Consider the following 19,544-nt stretch of genomic DNA (forward strand, 5'->3'; position numbering starts at 1 on the left):
GGCGACTCCTTTTGGGTTTTTGCTGTGGAGCTCCGTGAAAGCAGTGTCTTTTTCCGCAGAGTGGTGTGTTTTCCGCAGAGAGGACCGTGGGGTGAAACTGGGTGTCAACTCAGATGGGGCTGCAGGGCCCGGTGCTGTACTGGCTGAGCCTGGCATGTGTGCACAGCACCTCTGAGCCTGAGCTCGGTGACAGATCAGTGCTGCACATCTGTGTGTAGTGACTGAATCATGTAATATGGTAACTCAGAAGCCTTCAGCATTTGTAAGTCCTTTTGTTGTACACAGGGATGTTTCCTCTGCACGAAAGCAGAAGTGGGCTGCAGGTGATGAACACACTGCTGAAGCTGATGGTGTGGCACTGGCTGCCATGTCCCCGATTAATTGAGATCTAATTCTATTTCCATTGCAGCAGAGCCCTTCCTGGTATGTTCAGTGCAGCAAAGTAGGGCCTCTCCGTGCTGTATTTCAACATGATTATAGACGAAATGCTGCTTTCAGGTGTGCTCTTGTTGGCTTCAGCAGCATGCATGCTGTGTGGGGAAAGGTGATTCTTTGCATCATCTTGTTGGACCGAAGTGTGAAATGATCAGAATAAATGTGTCTGTCAACAAGATGCCTTAAAGAGCAGAGTCCCACCTGATGGACCAGGCCATAAATGGAAAATCTATAGTGTGGGACAAGTACTCTGATACTGTATTTGATTTAAGAAAAAATAGTGATCAGTAATGTCAGTGTGCAAGGGAACAGATCTGAGGCGACAGGCTGCCCACTGTGCCAGGGATACTGCCTACTCAAATAGCGTTCTCTGTTGAAGCTACAGTATGAAACCTCAGTGCTGTGATTGCGTGCGACTGGAAAAGATCACTGCCCCTCTGCCAGTAAAGCAGGCTGACATGGAAACGCAGCACTTCCTGCAGGCAGTTTACCAGCAGACTCTGGTCCAGAGTCTGCTGGTAAACTTGTTGCGTTTTGTGCCATGAGAGAATGAGTGCTTCTAAACGCAAGGAAAAATGTAACTTTCAATTTAAATACTTGTATGCAGGTTTAATCTTTTGCTGTAGGGAGGAAGTCTGGTGAGCAAGTGAAGGGCTGCATATGGTGCAGCAATAAAGTGTTCTTAGTGCATACCAGTAAGGGCATTGCTGAGCTGTGTCCAGGAGGAGTGGGTTCATCTCGTGTGTGCTGGTGGTGAGATTAAATAGCAGTGATTCCACATCGCATAAATGTGAGCAAGGCACTGGATTCAGGAGTCAGTCTTTGTTATCTGATAGTGAAAGGACAAACAAGCAGTTTATTTTATACTGCCCTTCCGGGGGCAAACTGGCTGCACTAGGTCACTCTGAAAGTAATGCCTCCTATTTATTTCCACGGAAGCTACAACAGATACAAAGAGCACAATTACACTGTTTGATAGAGCACATTCTCAGCTACAAATACTGTCGTTCAACAGAGTCAGCGCCCTTAGCTGTGTGTTGTAGCCAGCAATGAACTAGAGCTGTGCTAGTGGAGGTGACACACTGCTGCCACTACTGGAACGTACCACCCACCCCTCACTGTGCTCACACCACCGTGTGGTCTCTGTAAGCATTCGGTAAACGTTGATGGATGTCAGTGGGTGCAGTTTTTTCTGCCTGGAGGACTGCAGTGACACTCCTTTGCTTCATCCACGCTCCCATCTCAGATGCCATTCAGAGTGCCCCTCTGCTGCTATCTGTCACACAGCAACAGCATGTAAAGCAATGCTGGTGGGAAGGTTCGGCCTTTACTGCCACACCACTGCCACCCACCTCTGATGTCGTGGGCCAGTATAATAAAACAGGAGGCATTACTTAGGGAGCAGAGCTTGTATGTACTGCCAAATGGTCTCCAAAATGAGTGCTGTGTATTGGCTGGGGGCAATTTTTAGTTTAACTTCTGAGCAGAATGCAGATCAGACAGTGCAGCTTCCAAATTCCCTTTTATTTGTTTGATCTCCAGCCATAAAGCTCTGAAGTGAAAGCTTTAAATAAAATAAACAAAGAGGGGAGTGTCAAACAAGAAACTGTGCTTCATTATGCTCGGAGTGCTCTAGGAAGGACACAGAGAAACTCATGTGTTATGCAAAGATGAAATGTTCACAGCTAGGAAGAAAGTAAGTCTTTGCTTCGTGCCTCTCTCCCGTCTCCCCCTCCAAAGCCTTTCATGTCTGTGGCAAAGGAGAGGAGGGCGTCCTGCCTGGGCCCGCTGTGGGGATAACAGCATGCCCAGCCCTGCTCTGCAGTCCCTGTCTGGGAGCAGCTCCTGGTGGTGCTTGGAACACCCAGCTGAGGCTGGAGACCACGTCGGGGAGTGGTGCAGTTATTTGGCTTCCACTCGGGCTGGAAAGCAGCAGGTGTGTTTTGCTGTGCTGCAGAGATGGGAACAGAAGCACAGTTCCTTGAGGATACAGAGCTGGGCCTTGTTGGAGAGCTGTAGCTGAGTTGGGGCTAGCTTTCACTGCGTTTGGGTCTGGGGCTCTCCAGGATTTGTCAGAATGTGAGTGGCTGTGTTTGCTGGCAGGGGAGGCAGCCAGAGCAGCTCGTGTGTTTGATGGATGTGCTTTGCACAACGCAGCCCAAAAGGGAAATCTGTTCCGTTGTACCTCCCAGCCCTGCACTGCCCGGGTCTCCTTCATTCCCCCCATGCTTTTCATGAGACCGTCTGTGAGCTCACACTGCTGCTGTTTAAAGAGAAATGCAACCTGGGTCACTCGCATTTCCCTTTGCATTAAATAAAGGAGCAGAACAGAGCACCATAACTGAGTTACCAGGCTGGCCTCCTAAATGTCACTGGATAATAAACACGCAAAAAGAATTCTCATTAAATACACATCACTAGCACTTCAATATCTGGGCAAATTAGACTCCTTTGGGGACAAGTGAGGTCAAATATCTTCTTTTGTGTGCGCGCTATGGAGTAATTCTTGAACGGGACAAAAGCACAGACTGCAGCAGCATCACCTCAGTGCGTAGGGCAGAACTGTGCTGGCTGTGCTGGGCTGGTTCTGAAGGGTGGCAATGCAATCTATTTGAGTCACCTCCTTTGAGTAGTTTGCACTTGTTCCCCAGAGGGATGGGACAAACAGCTCAGGCCTATTCCATGAAAGCCTGCATGGTGTCCTTGCAGAACTTTGCGTATTGTTTGAACTTCTCTCATGTATTCAAGTTACAGATGAAAAAATACTAAAAAACGAAATGACTAAATGTAATGAAAGGGGCATTCTAAGTCATTCTGATGAATGTGGCTGCTGTGCCGAAAGCTGCTTGAGATGTTGCTACAAGGTGATTCATTTGTGAATGAAAAGCTGAAGTAGTTATGAAGAAAGCTGAGTGCACCTGTGTGTCTTTTTGCATGAACAAACAGCATTTCGGTTGGGAATATCCACGTACTGCTGGGTTTCTTAGATAAACTTGGCAAAATGGAGTCTGAGGGTGCAGTACCAGCAGCAGGCTGTGTAATTGGCAAGACAGGCAGTAATTGTTACATCTTCACCACCAGGGATGCAGCTCTGCTGGCGTGTAATGTAACACGTGAGCTGTGCTGTGGATTGTGATGTTTCAGTGGTGTGCTCAGCAGTCACCACACGAAGGAACGTTGGGGCAGTCTCAGAGGAACAAGTTTGGAGAAGGCCATTGCTGACACTGGTCTGTAGTTGAAAAGCCAACAAGGCAGGAGCTGCATCTCGCCGTGGTCCCATGAAGGTGATGTTCCAGGATCTGATAGGACTGCTGGCAGTGAGAGGGGTTTGATTTAGCTTGCTAAAGCAGAGAGAGTGCTGGCAGGTTTGCTACCGCTGTTTATTTTGTGTTTTTTTAAATTGGATAATGGCAGAGTAGTGCCCTTTGTCAATAATAAATAGTTCAAGTAGGTTTGTATTGGAAAAAACAGAGTTGTCAGTGGAATGGTATTATTTGTCACAACAGCGGTTAACAACCGAGTATTTTATATTGCCAGGCTGTTATCAGCTGGGAGGCAATTTTATTAGCTGGAAAGCAGCAGTTTGGCAGGGCAGCAGCTGTGCTCCATGGAGAAGTCAGCGTGAGTGCTGAGTGTGGGCTGCTGTGCCCAGCATCAGGGCACTGAGCTGCCGGGATGTGTCCGGGATGCGTGTGATGGCACCGTGCTGCCGGGAGCTGCAGCATCACACAGCTGGGGGGCAGCTGGCTGCAGGCTGGGGCTGAGCAGTCCGGAACACCCCTAACAGACATCATCTTCTGTCTGCTGTTTCATTGCCTGTTGATCACGCTTAAGGTTCCCCTACTATCTGTACTGCTTAATACATTTTAAAGTCGCATTTATAACCTGATTCCCTTTCAGGCCCAGGAGCTCGAGAGCTTACATGCAAGAAGGCCCAGAAGAATGTCCCCCATCCACAGCTGTTCCCCTGCTGGCTTAGGCTGTGAAGTTTGCCTTCCCTGAGGCCCAGGACATGGCAGTGCCTTCACTGAGCTGCCAGCTAGCAGTGTGTAAGGTTGGCAGGGGCTGTGCAGCTGTGAAGGACACCCACAGCACCCCTGCTGGCGTCCAGCAAAAAGGCCATCCCTCAGTGCAGGTGATGGGCTCTGCTTTTTTGTGGTACTTGCTCTCAGCATTTTTCCTTGCATCATCTTGTTCTCTGCTAACAGACTTAGCTTTGTTCTTTAAGTATGGACTGGATAGGGTTTTGGTTTTTGTGTTTTGTTTCGCTTGGGGAAAAAAAAAAAAATTCTTAGATAATCTGCACTTGGATTTGCTTAGCTTTGGTAATTCTGATTGAAATGATAACTGCAACTATACTGTCAGCTTGCTGCTAATCCTGCTCAACTCAAAAATACTGTGAAAACAGTAAAGTGAGAACTAACACATCTTGCTCTTTACTTTGAGGTTGCAAATATTTACTGCTCGTGTCACATCCACAGAATGTGAAATACATGGATTCCATCTCATGTGATCTGTATTCCAAGTCTTATAGTCTTGACTTTCAGAATTCTGTGGCTGCATTATTATTTAGCTTGCATGCTTTATGCAGTGTGGCTTTTTGGTTTCCCTACTTACAATGAAAAACTTGAGAATATGGCCCAGGCTTAAAGCTCAATAGCTGGAACCTCAACCCCAGCACTTTTAATCAGCCTCGTGATTTGGGTAATTTGAGTTGTGGTTTTTGCTGTTTGCTGTATGAGGTGGAACTGCTCCCACAGTCTTGCTGAAGAAGGATGTGCAGGGCTGGATGCTGATTTACTGCTAAGCTACCAGTAATGTAGTTAGTTATTTTTCTGCATGTTTTAGTTCAAAATTCATTTTTCACCTGATCACATTACAAGGAATTTTGTATCCCATTTTTCAAGTGCCAAGGAGTAAATTAATGGTGCTCAGTTTTGTTAAGTTGGGTTTAGATCCTGGAGCTGCAGGAAATTCTGGATTGAAACAAATTCACAGCTGCACGTTTTGGGTCTCATTAATCAGATATTTCGTGTCTTTACTTCCCACCGAGCAGAGATCACAGACACCAAGGCAGAAATCTGTTTATAGGAATGTGCTACAAAGTAGAGACCAGCTGCATGTCTTGAGAGGAAAACTACTGGCTTAGTTACATTCAGACCAATATAAAGGATTTAGGCTGTATAATCTATATAGAATGAATGACTCTTTCTCAGTATTCAGCCTACCTTCCTCTTCTATCCTGGCACAGTCCATAGCAGCTTTTGCAGCTCGTTATAAATCAGTGCAGGTGTTTTCGTGAAGCTTTTCCTTAATTTCTGTGAGAGGATGCTGGGGGTGGTGGGGCTGCTTGTTTGGCTGTGTGCAGCTGGGGCCGGGGTGCCACATGACCCAGCTGCTGCTCCATCAGAGCTCAGTGTGCCACCTCTGCTCCTCGGTAATGGCACAGGGGCTTCAGAAGCACCGGTAAGACTGGCTGCTCTGCAGGGCTTTGGCTACCACAGAGGGGTACTGGGAATGCTGAGGGAAAGTGCGCCAGCTCTTCCCTGCAGTCTGTGTCCCTGCTTGTGACTTCAGTGGAAGATGAGTTTTTACCCATTGACAAACATGTCACGTTTTTCTGGCATCTAGGAAGTAGAAGCATTTCTTGCTCACTGCTTGGTCTGCATTTCCACACGTTCATCAAATCTACTGCTGGAGCCAGAGCTCCTTCTGTTTGTTAGTGGCCTTAACGTGGTTCCCTTGAAATGAGCTCTAACGTGATCCAAAATCCACTTCAATAATTGAAGTGCCGTAAGCAGCACGGACCCAGCTCCTGTCCCACAGCACTCGCAGGCCGGCTTCCAACAAAGCCCTGCAGGACTTCAGAAAATCAAAACTGCAGAAGAAATGGTTTTCTTGAATTTCCTATCAGAACCAAACTTCCCTTTCTGCATCATTTCCTTGCAGTCTGATTTTTGTTTTCTAACTTGTCTGTAACTGTATGATGCATGTGACCCATTTTTCATACCACTGTTAAAGCGGGGGCTTCAGGGTCTTCAAGAGGGCTTAAGCATGTCAGCAGGAGCTCCCAGGTTGCTGGGAAATTCTGTTTCACAAGAAAACAGGATTCCCCCAGGCTCCATAACAGTGCTGTCAAGCCTCTTGAGTGCTGCAGTTCCCATGCCATCCCTGCCACCAGTGCTGTGGATTACCACTAAAACACTGAGCTTGTATCCTAGATGGGCTTTTCTCAGATGTAACAAGAACAAAGAAATTTCAGAACCAGACTGCTACAGAGAATTGGTACAGAAATATCCTTATTTTTCTACCAGTGCCAGAAATGGGCATTGTGCTGCAGTCTCTTTAGAATTACTGAGCCTGTGCTCCATTCTCTCCACGATCACTGCCATTAGTTCAGTCAGCAGGTACACAGATACGGGTACAGGTAAGCGTCCAATCACGTTCATTTCATGAGGGCTGTACACTCCAAATGAAAACACAGGTCCTACTTGAAATACCGAAACTGGCAACTGTGCAAAATTAGGAGTAGCTGTCACTTCTGTTACAGGGTATTTTGGCAATTCATTTCTATGTAGGGGTCTGCGTACAATAGTGGGTGTCAGAAGACAGAAGCAGGCAGATGGTAAAACTGGTGTAGTGGAAAAGATGTGAAATGATGACACGGTCAGGAATACAACACGTGTTGTGCCACAGGGGTCTGAGTGGAAGGCAGTGTGACTCGTAAGATCAAGTCCCAAACTGCGCAGTAATTCTAATGCGGTGCAGCTTATTGTCTTTTTAATTCAGAAAGTGTATAGTGACTTTAATAATGGTGTCTTTTTAATTAAGAACTTCTAAGCAGCTCTTAGATCTGAAGTTTGGTAAATTCAGTTCAGTGGAAGTGCACCAAATTTACGTCGGTGAGAGAATGTGCTGTACCTAGAAGGTAATGCCAGTAATGAGCTTGACTGACAGCCCACAGAAAAATCCTATTCCTTCCACAGATGCAAGACAGTAGGGACAGCTTCTCAAAGAATTTCTGTCAAGCACAGCTTGAAGATTCCAGACGGAGAGAATAAATCAGTCTTTATGGTCAGTTTGGTCCCTGACCTCTTAATGAAAATGCCAGGTTTGAGATATTTAATTGAACACTGATGTAAGGAAATGGACTGTTCCTGCATGGCCACTACAAAGAAATGTCTGGTGATGCTACCAACCAGGGTCCCAGTTCCATCCTATGTGGGCAGTCAAATTTTAGGTGTTACACCACAGTTGAAGGAAAACGGACCTTCCAGCTCTGTATTAAATGTGCCCCTGCATCTTGCTGCCATCTCAGAAAGAAATACCAAGGGTCTGCTCAGATTCTGGGAAGAAAAATAGTGAACAGCTGGAAAATGTTTTGGCTGTTGGTTAAATATAGCTAGTAGAAGAATCATCCCATTTTTAACGTGTGACACAAGGCAGTTGGTTAATTAATGGTTGTTTTCAATTGGATGAACTGCTTTAAGTCAAACTTTGATGAATGTTCACACAAAACAAATTATTAAATAGAAAACTACAGTAAAATGTTATTATGTTGTAAATCCAAAAGAAGGATGAGTGATGCCAAGGAGCAATTCACCATCCACGAACAGAACAATTTGTTATTGTTCTCCTTACTGGTAGACTCTCCCTTTAAGCCATGTGTATATAAATAATTTAAAAGCAAAATTATAAGTCTGTATAGTAATAAATAAGCCTACAGAAGGAAAAAAAAACCCACTATCACATCAATATTCAAAACATAAACTAAATATGTTCTAAGTGCTTGTACTTTGTAAATAACTGTATTCCTGATTTAAAGTCTCTGAAGAATAGCTCTCTGTTCTCAAATCTGGGTCAGATCTCATGTCCAGATTCTGGGGATCAAGACCACATTCTGTTTATTTACATCTGCAAATGCAGCAATGTATTAACTCAAGTCAAAACTTTCACTGAGGCACTAAAAGCAGAATTGAGGACACGAAGTCCAGGTTGTTTATAAGCAATGTGAGCTTGAAAGTGGTTCAGGTTAACTGCGCAGGGAGAAATTAATAACAGTTCTCCTTGTGTTCAGAGCAGAAGAATTCTGCAGTCCTGTGTGTCTGCTTTTGCTGCCCAATGTATTACAGCACAATAACACTGAATTGGTATGGAAAAAACAAAACTTGTCATCAGCGTTTGGTAAGAATAACTGTTATAAAATAATTTGTAAAAGTACATTTCGCTTTTATTTAACCACCGAGATTCTGTTAACAGTCTTTGAACTCCAGTTCTGCATCCACATTAAAGAAGATGGAGAACGTAGCTTAAAAATAACAGCAATTTCTGCAAAAGAGAAAGAAAAAATAATAACAAAAAAATGTTTTTGCATTAATTCTTAGTTCTGCATTGAGATTTAAACTAAGCTGGCAAGTGAAGCTACAACTGACATGATTTGGGGTGGCAGGTGTGCTGTGACTAACGCTGCTTTCCATTCCAATACAAACAGCCCTCACCTGGTGTCCTTTGCAGCCCTTCAGTTTTATGATGGTCGTTAGAGTGCTTGAGCTGTGAGAGCCAATTACACCAGGTCCTGTTCCTTAGTGTTTCCAGGGGAATTCCCCCCTTACAGAAGTGCAGCTTTCTTCCTGAGTAACTGGCAGCACACACTGTGACTGGAGTTCTGTGCTGAGAAAACCAAGTTCAGCTTTGCCACGGAGAAAGGAGTCCTTATGGCATTTAGTTTTGAGCAAATACTGATGGCCAGATCTTCACTGCAGTGGTGGACAACTGCAGAGCTGGTGGAAATTCAGCACCTCTGAGTGCAGCTGCCAGGAATGCTGGCTTCTGCCAGGCTGCCCTCCCTGTTCTCAGCACAGGGGTAGCACTCAGAGACCAACCTGGGCTTGTGCTTGCATCTATGCCGTGACCCAGAGGTGAGCTTGGAAATGGGGACGTGTTGGCTGCAGTTTTGGGTCTATTGTGTCAGTGACTGCAATCTGTGATTAAGCACTCTGTCTTCAGATATCCTGTAGTGTGTCAGACTCAGAAGATGGGCTTTCAACTTCAGCTCTCTCCATTCAGTTTTCTCTATGTGGTGCAGGTAGGTTTGTTTTTAAGGTTTTATCCCTGCTAAAATTGTGGAATACATTAGTGAATTGACTGTATGTTTCTAAGGAAAAATAATGAGGCTAGACAGCATTCATGTAAATAGAAATAAATGCATAGTGTTTGCAGCTGTGTCCACGTGAGCCAGAAAAGCAGATCCAATCTGTGCTTGGAGATGCTGTGTTAGCAGACATGGGCTGCGGGAGGCTGACTGGCCTTGCAAGGTTCTTGCTCCAGCTGAGAGCTCGGATCCTTCCCTGAAGAGCACACCACCAGAGCCACGTGCCCTGCAAAACACCAGGCTGCAGCCGGTGTCACCAGGACACCGCTTTGTCTCAGGGTTGTGTTGGTACATGGATAGTTTGTTGGGTCTGGTGTTCTGCCCTGGTGATAGGGAAGCAAAGGGAATTGCACGGAGTCACGGTGTGCGAGGGGCAGCTGGGCCCAGTAGTTTGCGTGCACACTGCCACCCTGCACGTGGTGCTCTGCTGAGTGTTCCTGAGGTGATGTCCTGCCTGCCAGAAGTCTGCTAGCTGCTGCCCATGGCAGGTCTGAAATGAGAGATGGGGCACTGCAGCGTTGCAAATATGGAGACGTACTTAAAGAAATAGTGAAGACTCCTGATGTGTTTCCCCTCCACTTTTAAAGAGCCCAGAGATGTCTAAAGAGGTTTGTTACTTGCTTCTCAGCTTCTGCTGCTTCAATGAACGTTCTGTTTGCAGCAGAGGACAGATGTGAAACATGCTGGGAAGGCTCACTCCTATTGGCAGCAGCCTCCATCCCAGCAGCAGTGGTCTGAGGGCTCGCTGCTGGGATCTGCTGCACTGCCCTCCTGGTGCAGGAAGGGGCTGCTTTTCCTGCCTGCCGTCTCCAGGGCAGAACCTCCCTGTGCTCAGCTCCTCAGGGCTGGGCTCTACGGCAATGAGGGCAAATCTGAGCAGTGAGCAAATGTGGGGGCTGCTGATGGTCTGTCCAGCGTGCTGCCCAGGACCACGAGCTTCAGCTGCTGCTGTGCTCCTGCACACATTCCTACTTTAATTTTTTTACAAGAATTCACTAGGTGCTTTAGCTACCTGAGTTGATTGTGTTAGTTCATGATTTTCAGCTTTAAAAAGAAAAACCCTGTATTCATCTTAATCATCTGCTGTTGCTAAGTAGGCAGCCTTTTGCCACATGTGCCTGCATGCAAGGACTTAATTAAAACCTTAATAACTAAATAATCTCTCCACAGTCTAGGTGTCTATGAGATAGCACACTATGGGGACAATAGTTGAGTTCCTCAGTTGCACAACACATTACAGTGAGCTGGTTTTTATATTGGATAATAATACTCTAGCTTTGCTGGTGAGGCATACATACGAGCAGCCTGAGCAGAGGTGTTCTCAGGAACTTCTTGAGGTATTTCCTTTGATTGTGCCACAGCTGAGAGACATCTGTCTCCTGGAGACCAAGACTAAGATATGTGAGGTATTTGCACTGGGGTACCCTGTTTCCTAAACAGAATCGGCTTCATTGCTTTTTCAAGGATACTGAGCATTTAAAAAATAATAACTCCAGTACATTGAGAAGTGGTTTTGAGGTCACTTTTCTGGTTGGGTTCTGTGCTTTGGGTACTGGGAACTCTAGTGCTCAGTCTGCAGGCTGCCCTGATGCAGCTCTCATGCCAGATGTGGTGTGAGGCTGCAGCTGGACTCCTGTGTTCACACCGGTGGAAGCAGCCCAAGGGCACATAAAGCATCAGTCACATTGTGCAGCCCTGTATGCTGTCACATCATAGTATTGGTGACAACCATACATGCAACTCCACGTTGCAGGTTGTGAAAGGTGTCACTTATTGGCACTTGGGGACCCAATCACCTGTGGCTGTGGACCAGTCCAGGCTCATCTGTCTGCTCAGCAGGGCTTGGGGGAGTGAATGGCAGCAACTTGTTGTCCTGCTGCACTGTTGCAGGCCGTGCCAGGATGGCACAGCTTCTGCATGGGAGTTCTGCCATGCTCGCCCAGTGTGACCTGTGTCAGTATTGGGGCCTCACCACGGCCAACAGAGCTGGAGCTGTGCACCTTGGCCCCAGTGCTCAGCTTCTTGCACTGGTGAGGCTGGACCACAGTGCTACCCAGTAGATTCCTCTCTCTTTGGCACAGGTAACTAGAAAGTAAAAAAACGGCAAATATCTTAGTGTAAGCAGATAGGAGGCAGGTACAGCCTGTTCAGCTGCAGCACGGACTCTGATGGCACTTCTTGGTGTGAGCCAATGCATGGGTGCCTGCCCTACCTGCAGCATCCTCTGCAGCGTGCCACTGCTGCCCTGCCCTGCACCCCATCTGTGTCACACAAGCTTATCTCATAGGAGCACAAGCAGTCGTGCCGTTAGGACCAAGTGTCTGTAAGGGATGTGTTTCACACCTGACCTCTGTTTTTCTATAGCTCCTGTGCACATTTTTAATTTAAAATTCTGCTCTTTCCTATAAAAGGTAAAGAAGATGTCAAGGGCTTGCTGTTCCCATTCCAAATGAAATGGGTTCACGTCCTGTTAATCAAGGAGTACGGCTGCAGCATTTGTCATTTCCCTTTAAAATAATGGGTGGTTGATACCTGTCATTTCCCAAGAAACTGTATACCAGATTAAGGTGTATAGAAATAGAAATCTCAATTGCTGGTAACTTGGCCACAGCCAAGTTTAGGCATACCATTAGTGATGTATAATGAAATGACCTGAGTGGAGTTAGATTTGGGAGGGGGAAGAGAAAGCTATTAGAGTTGGATAGCTGGAGGATGCTGTTTTACTATTAAAATTAAGCTTCTGACCCCTGGCTCTGATGTGATAAAAATAAATCTTCCTGTATTTCTCTTCTGTGTTTAATCTTCTATATTGGAAAAGATAAAAAATAAAATCTCCTTCTTTCCCTTGTCTCTTTTTCTAGGCACAGGACCTATTTATGCTACAGACCCGCTCCTATACATGTTCCTGTTAATACTGCATAAGCTTGTACGTTTATTAGTAAACCACTGATGGACTACTTCCTCCACTACTCCTCAGCCAAACAAAAGGAACCTATTTAAGAACAGGACAAGCCCCTGATAAAACATTACCCACAGTTGGAAGGATGGACAGAAAGAGACTGAAAGAAGCATGATAAATTCTACATGAGGGGAAAACATATTTTTGGGGATGTCACAGAAGGTAAACCACAAAAAATAATGCATCTAGTTTCCAGACCCTATGGTGTAAGGCCCTGCTCTGTGCACAGCACCTATGGTTTCTCTGTTTTAATGTAATATTTTTCTTTTCTAAACCTTTCCTCTGACTCTTCAGACTCTTCATTTTGCACGAACTGTTGAGCAGTTATCTTTATGACAGTATGTAAAGATGCTGGGTCAAAACCCTTCCTAAGAAAGGAAATATTTTTAGTAGATTGTGTTTAGTTTTTCTGAATTTCCTTTTTCTTTTTTTTCTTTTTTTTTTTCTTTTTTTTAATTAAATTATTTCTTTTGGAGACATTTTAATTGAAAAGGTACATCTTACCATAATTAATAGGCACTGCTGATAATATTTATTTTTAAATGAAGATTGGAAACAAGGTAAGACATTTGTTTATAAACTGTATTGTATATTGCTGAATAACAGTTGAATAAAAAGATTTTGAAATAAAGTTTCTGAGCTGTGTGTGACTTTCCCATGTTCTGAAGGAGGATTTGTGGCTGTGTGCCATTCCCCAACTCGTCACAGCACAGCAGATGAACTCACTGCACTCACACAGCCCCGTGCTGCTGTGTGCTGCAGCTGTAGCACGGAACGGCCGCGTCCTGCTGTGGGCTGGTGGTGAGCTGGGGCTCATAATGCAGCATGGGCTCTGTGTGCCAGCCTGACACTGCCAAGGTAAGCAAGTTCTTCTGGAACTTTGTCAGGCTTTGTTCCAGTATTGGCTTAAAATACGTATAACTATGTAATCTTAAAAAACTGAATATTTTTTTCTTAGCAAGAGAGTTTGTTCGTATGAACCAAATGTTTTTCTACAGTAAATACAGAGGTTAATTACTGCTTTTATTCAAAATGTCTGTTGTTTTGTGTATAATGGGATAACCTGGCAAGGAATCACAACTTTCTTTAGCTGCATTTATTGAAGCAGTTTGAAATCTCTTGTGCCCGACTGTGGTTCTTATCCTGTCATTTATATGGCATTCTAGAAAGGGCCTTAATTGTGGAAATGGTAAAGAGACAGCTACAGCGCCAGCAGACTGTCAGCAGAAGGCGTGGAGCAAAAGCAGGACGTGCTGGCTGCCTCAGCTTGTGCTCCCCTTCTAAGACAGGGTAGGAAGGGGGTTTCAGTTTCTCAGATGGTCAGCACTTTTCCTAGGACTTGTGAGGGACTTGTGCTGCCCACATCTTGTAAGCGTGAGACCAAAACTCGTCTGTGTTCCCTGCGTGCTGCTGCACTCACAGTAAGAAGCCCTCCTGCTCTGGGGCAGGCTCACCATAGGGATCTGCAGGTGATAATTTTTTTTTTATAAGAATTTTCATCATCTTAATTCCTGTTGTATCTTCTGGATTGGGGAATAATCCATCACCATCTCACCAAAAGCAGAGTGCTGTACAGAAGGACGTGGGGGAGATATCTGCTGCAAGCTGAGAGATGCCCATGTGAGGTGGTGCCCAGCTCCATCCTGGCCGTGTGTGCAGGGTGGGGTGAGCACTTCACAGTGTGAAAGGAAAAGAGTTAGAAAAAGAGACTGGGGTGCTGGTCCCTGCCACAATTAACTCTGACATTTAATTCTTGTCTGGAAACTTGTTCAAGGACAACTGCTGAAGGCGGGGCTCTGTGTGGAGCCTGCGATGTCACAGGAGCACTGAGCTTTTGAGAAATGGCTGGTGATGGAAGGGAAACCTGCCCAGGTTTGAACTGTGCGTCCTGGTGAGCTCATCACTGCTGCTTTTTCTCAAGGGCAGTAAGTATTTCTCAGTGACCTGTCTTCTGTCTAAGAGGAAAAACATAACAATTTTTTCCACAAGAGGAAGAAATACCTCTGTTTAAATTTATCTGAATAAACAGCTGAAACTTGAAGTTGCAGAGCCTGTCTAGAAGTGAACAGTGATGCTTTTATTCATTTTGACTGTACCTCGGCGTGGTCTGTTGGTAATGAGATCAGCTGCTTTGCCCTGATACTTTTGTTTCATCACTAACAGGCTGTGTTATTTCTTGAATTGCATACTGCATGCTTTGCAGAAAATTTGTGAGGAAGTGCACTATCTTGCATTTGTCGTTCCCCTCATACTGTAGACTGTTACCTGTGTAGGCATGTGAACCTGGAAGTTCTGTGTGCAGCAAAAGGAGTAGAATTAACAAAGTCCTCTTGATCTTAATCATACTGAAGGAAAAAAGTATTAAATCTGCAACTAAGTAGCACTGTTCTTCTCTGAGATCAGAATATGCTGCAGGAATAACAATTCCTGTATTCTCATTCACTCACAGTACAACCTCAGAACTACTAAACAACAACCTGAGGCTCTGATGAGAAATCTAACGAGAGCAATAGGCTGCTTTTCCTTCCACTGAAGAACACACATGCAGAGCTCACTCATTCCCAGCAAACAGAAGAACTTCAACAAGAGAGCTCCTTGCCAAGAGGAGCTGCCTCGACCTTCAGAAACACAAGGAAGGAGTCCTCCAGGTTTTGCGGTCTTGGTTTCTACATTTCATTCAGCTTTTTTTTGCCAATACTCAGTCTGTGTTTGGGGAAACAACAAGCTGAAAAGGGAGGCTGCAACTTTGGTATGCAATTTGGTCTTCCAGGAGCACTCAAAAGAATGAGAAAAATTTTGTCGGAAAAGAAGTACAGAATTGGTAGCCTTATTGCTTGTGAGTGCATTAAGGGCTTTTGCTAAAACATCTGTCCTGAGAGCGCTCGCTCTTCTGAAAAGGGCAGCTGCCTCACTTCTGCTGATTATATTTACAAAGGGCAAAGGCAGTTTTTGCTGTACCCTTAATGGACAGAGGCTAGTGGCAATTCTTGCTCTTTCATAAATCTCAGCATTCCTACTGGTGTCTGCTGTCAGAATCGATTAGGAGCGAGTGCTCGGACTGCAGAGCCGTGGAGAGACAGAGCAGACCAGCACGGAGCCAGGCAGGAGCTCCTCCAGCACTGGCAGTAGCCTGGCCGTGTCCCCAAGCAGCGGGGGGAGGCAGCCCCTGGCCCCTGCTCCTTGCAGCAGGAGACAGCACGCCTGCAATGCCAGTAACGGCTGAGCTGGGAAGCGTGAGCGATGGCTGCTAGGGGCCAGAGCTGAGTCATCTGTAATATAATCATAAGGAAACACACATTTTTCCTGAGAGAAAATCAATAGAACTTTGCACTTTTCCTTGTAATATTTCCAGCCTGTGCCATCAGCCATAGTTTGCTCACAGTTATACTGCTATAAATTCACTGCAAGTTAATGGATTTCAACAAAAATGAATGGATTTACAACAGTGTAATAGATCTAATGTTAGAGCCGTGCACATGTAAAAATACGTGGAACAAAAGCAGATTTTACACCACATGGATCACCTTCAAGATGCCAAGACCTTGCAAGGAAAAAGCAGAATTGCCTACTGCCAGGTGTGTAACACACCAAAGGGAAAGGTGGGTGATGGAGGGGTGCACACACACAGAATGCAGGAAACTAACTGTGCCATTTTCTCATTTCTTCTGTAAAACATTTTGGACATTCCACACATCTCATGTGGAATTACTAAGTAAATAAATAACGTCCTCCCAAAGTTGTGTGTCAGAACTGGGCTGGTTAATGTATGAGCTGCCTCTGCTGCATTTGTTACTACATGGTAAATTTCATGCTTAGCCAGAGGCTGCCCAAGTTCATTGATTCATTATCCTTAAACTTGGGGCGGTTATTAGTCAAGCTCCCTCCAGTACATCTATTTAATAAAGAAAAGAACAGAAAATTGATGGAATCAAAAATGCTCAAGTCTTAATTAGTGCTTTTTAGCAAAGAGTGATTGGAGGGGTGTGGTGGGAATATGAAGTTGCAGTGAATGTGCTGCCTGATTCCAGCGGCTGCTCCTTCCCCGGAGTGGAGGGGCTCTCCCAGCCCTCAGCCCTGCAGCCTGGTGCAGCCCTGGGCATCTGCACCACCAGCTAAGGGAGGAACCATGCTACACGCCCTGGGAGAGAACAAATATATATTGATATACACACATTGTCCTGATTGATTAAGAGTGTTTGGATGGTAAAATCCTCGTGGGATTTTCTTTTCACAGTTTTGGGCTTCTCTGGTGTTTTTGTTCCGTAGCAAAATGCAGGGGAAATGGAGGCTCTGCAAAAGGCAGAGCTGGGGGCTGCGCACAGGAGAGGTGTTTGGTTTTAATCCACACAGGAGCTGTAGTTGCACCACAGCAAAATTACCTGGTCCTGAAGTGAAGGGAGTGGGAGTAAGGCTGGGAGAAACCCAGCAAGGCGTGAGGGCTGTGCTGCACAGCCTGTTCCCCAGGCACAGCCCTGGGCTTGACAGGGCAGAAAAGAAGGGTGGCATTCTTTTTTAGATCATCCGTCTGAAACCCAACAATGTCTCCTCAGTAAAAGATGGATTTTACTGTAAATAGAGCCAGCCAGGAAAAGTAATTTGGTTGAGATTTGCATCGCTGACAATACAAAACATGACTGGAAAAAATGGCCTTTTCTAAGCATCTATGCCAGCGTTAACCAATGAACTGAAGTTTTCTACTTTACCTTTGTTGTCTGTTAGCCTTATAATAACTATAGCCATTATGGGCATTCTAAACAAATTAGTTATATTAAAGTTGAATAAAAGAGATCCATTAATGGACTGTCCTCGTTGTTGGCTATAGATTTATCTCCCTGTTATTGTTAAAGTGATTCTTAAATCTCATATGTAAAATCATCTTTAATAAAAATTAAATGAACAAGGTCTCAATAAATAACTCAAAGATGCTTAGTCTACTGTAAACATAAGATTTAGCTCTAAATTTCCATGTCAGAGCCTCCCCTTAACGTATAAGCTTGTAATTTATTTACTTGTCCAGGACAGCTGCATATCAGTGCTTCCAGAGTTGTCAGAAGTGATCTGTGTGACTGACTGTGTCAGTGTGTCATTAATCAGCTGCTCTTTGCAGATCTAAAAATGTGTCATTGGCCCCACGGGAGCTTCTACACTGTCAGAGTGTGAAAGAAGAAGGGGGGTTTGTCTCATTCCCCCTCCCCCAGAAGAGCAGCATGGTGGGTTGCTGGCAGCTAGAAATGAACACCGAGGGTGCAATACCTCAGTTATGTCTTGGGATGTGTGGCCTCCCGTGGCACTAGGCAGCCTTTGGCAGTCAATGCTCTGAGAAACTAGAGAAGGCACTAAGAGTTGTACCGGGAGAACGAATTCCCTGGGTTCTCTAGAGCATCACCAGTGTGATGAGTAAGGATTCAGTTTTTCTTCTCAGCTTACCCAAATCCCCTCTGCACTAGCAGATAGTGGCAGGGGCTGAACTGCCAGGTTCCCAGAGTGGGCCTGGTGCATCCCAGGAGCCTGTTAGCCTCCCACGCTGTTTTGGGAGGAGAGCCACCTGCTCCTCCCCAGCCTGGAGCCAGCAAAGGCAGCAGAAACACAAGGAAAAGCCATTTTAGATCTTGTATTAGATCTTGAAGGCACCTTAAACGGCCTGAGGAATTTAAAGCCTGCTTTTTGTACTTAAGCTGAGCAGTTTTGTGACTCCCAACAGGAATTGGGATGTTGTCGAAACAACCCACGCTTTTATTTTATCACAAATGAACATACATTGCTCTGAGCTCTGGAAAGCTGGAAGCAGCTAATCAGCTTGCCTTGCCCCAGCTAGGCTGAGCAGTGTGTCAGCTGGGGAGCTGCACTTGGAGTGCTGAAAAATCTCTGGGTAAGGACACAGGGTGTACATTTACATCTCAGTCAGGCCAAGGAATAATAGTGAGTGGAGGTCTAGACTGATCTGTGCCTCTCAGTGATGCCCACTGCCTTGAGAAAAAGTCAAGAAAGGCTGCAAGACAGGCTAAAGACAGAACTATCAAATGCAACATTGAAAATGTACAAGCTGATTAAAGAAACATTAGTTAATCTAGCTAGTTTCAATTCCTACTGAAGTCAGCACTGGAACTCCTTATTTAGTGAATTCTTTTGTATGACTCCTTTAATAATTAATAATACTGGCATTTCAGTCCCCAGGGAAGTAAGCAAGGTTTGACAAGGCAGAAAAAAACACAAAATTAAGTATGTACTGGTGCTCTGATCAGTTGTGAGTTTGTTGGTTTGGCTACCTTGCAGTTTCTTCAGCACGTAGAGAACAAAGCCTAACCTCTGCATCCAGAACTGTGGGAGCTCAACCAAAAGCAAATAGGAGTTCCGAAACACACGATATGCACCTGTCAAAATCTCATCTGCAATGTGATTTAACAGCAAGACTGAACCAACGAAATTGAATTCAAGTTGCTACAGTGTACAAAGTCTAAAATTAAAAAAAATTCAATATTTTTCAAGAACATAAAATCCTTTTATTAACCCAGGAGTTAATTACTTTGAAACTAGATAGGTGTTATGCTACTTACTCTAGACTGAAGTATTTCACTAGAATAAATCATCTCAAAAGCAAATACCTGGAGCTTTGCTGGGTTCAGGAAGCATTTGTCAGTGTGGTCATAAACGTGCACGGAAAAGTCAACTAAGTTTAGGATCATTACCCAGGGGTAATTCAAACCTTATCACTGCCGTTTCTTGGAGCAGCACCAGACAACGGACCGCTCAGTGTTCAGTGCCATGAAAAAACCATGTGCTCCACACAGCACTTTTCCCTTTATCCAGAGCTCTTCTGTTGCTGCTGGCATTTATAGTGCCAGGGAAAAATCTGTCTGATCTGTTGTTTACATCTGGGAATGCAACTACAAAATGGTGAGGGAGGAGGGGATGTGATGTGGGAGGCTGCACAGAGCGTTTACCTGCGGACACTGAACCTCACCTGCTGTAGGGTTACTGAAGTAGGAGACAGCTGACAGC

The 19,544-nt window shown here is 45.1% G+C and overlaps 2 protein-coding genes across 11 annotated transcripts in view; one reads left to right on the forward strand and one right to left on the reverse strand.

Annotated features, from left to right (window-relative positions):
• The window catches only part of VSTM2B (V-set and transmembrane domain containing 2B), a 30,278-nt gene extending 17,102 nt beyond the window's left edge, over positions 1–13,176 (forward strand). For both annotated transcript variants that reach the window (XM_085234909.1, XM_085234910.1), the window contains one exon: positions 12,448–13,176. In XM_085234909.1, coding sequence (XP_085091035.1) covers positions 12,448–12,536 — 89 coding nt within the window. In that variant the 3' untranslated portion in view covers positions 12,537–13,176. The remainder of the gene's footprint in view (positions 1–12,447) is intronic.
• LOC146543477 (uncharacterized) overlaps positions 1,941–19,544 on the reverse strand; it is a 44,956-nt gene continuing 27,352 nt past the window's right edge. Inside the window, exons 4-5 of one of the 9 annotated variants that reach the window (XR_014886117.1) lie at positions 11,559–11,671; positions 1,941–8,763 (exon numbers count right to left, since the gene is read on the reverse strand). The gene's annotated coding sequence lies outside the window, so the exon portion shown is untranslated. Of the gene's footprint in view, positions 11,672–12,960 lie in introns of those variants that run through there. The other 8 variants (XR_014886115.1, XR_014886114.1, XR_014886116.1 and 5 more) reach the window with 8 other exon arrangements.

The sequence above is a fragment of the Meleagris gallopavo genome, chromosome 13 (genome assembly GCF_905368555.1).
Source record: "Meleagris gallopavo chromosome 13, MGAL_WU_HG_1.1, whole genome shotgun sequence".
Classification (NCBI taxonomy): Eukaryota; Metazoa; Chordata; class Aves; order Galliformes; family Phasianidae; genus Meleagris; species Meleagris gallopavo.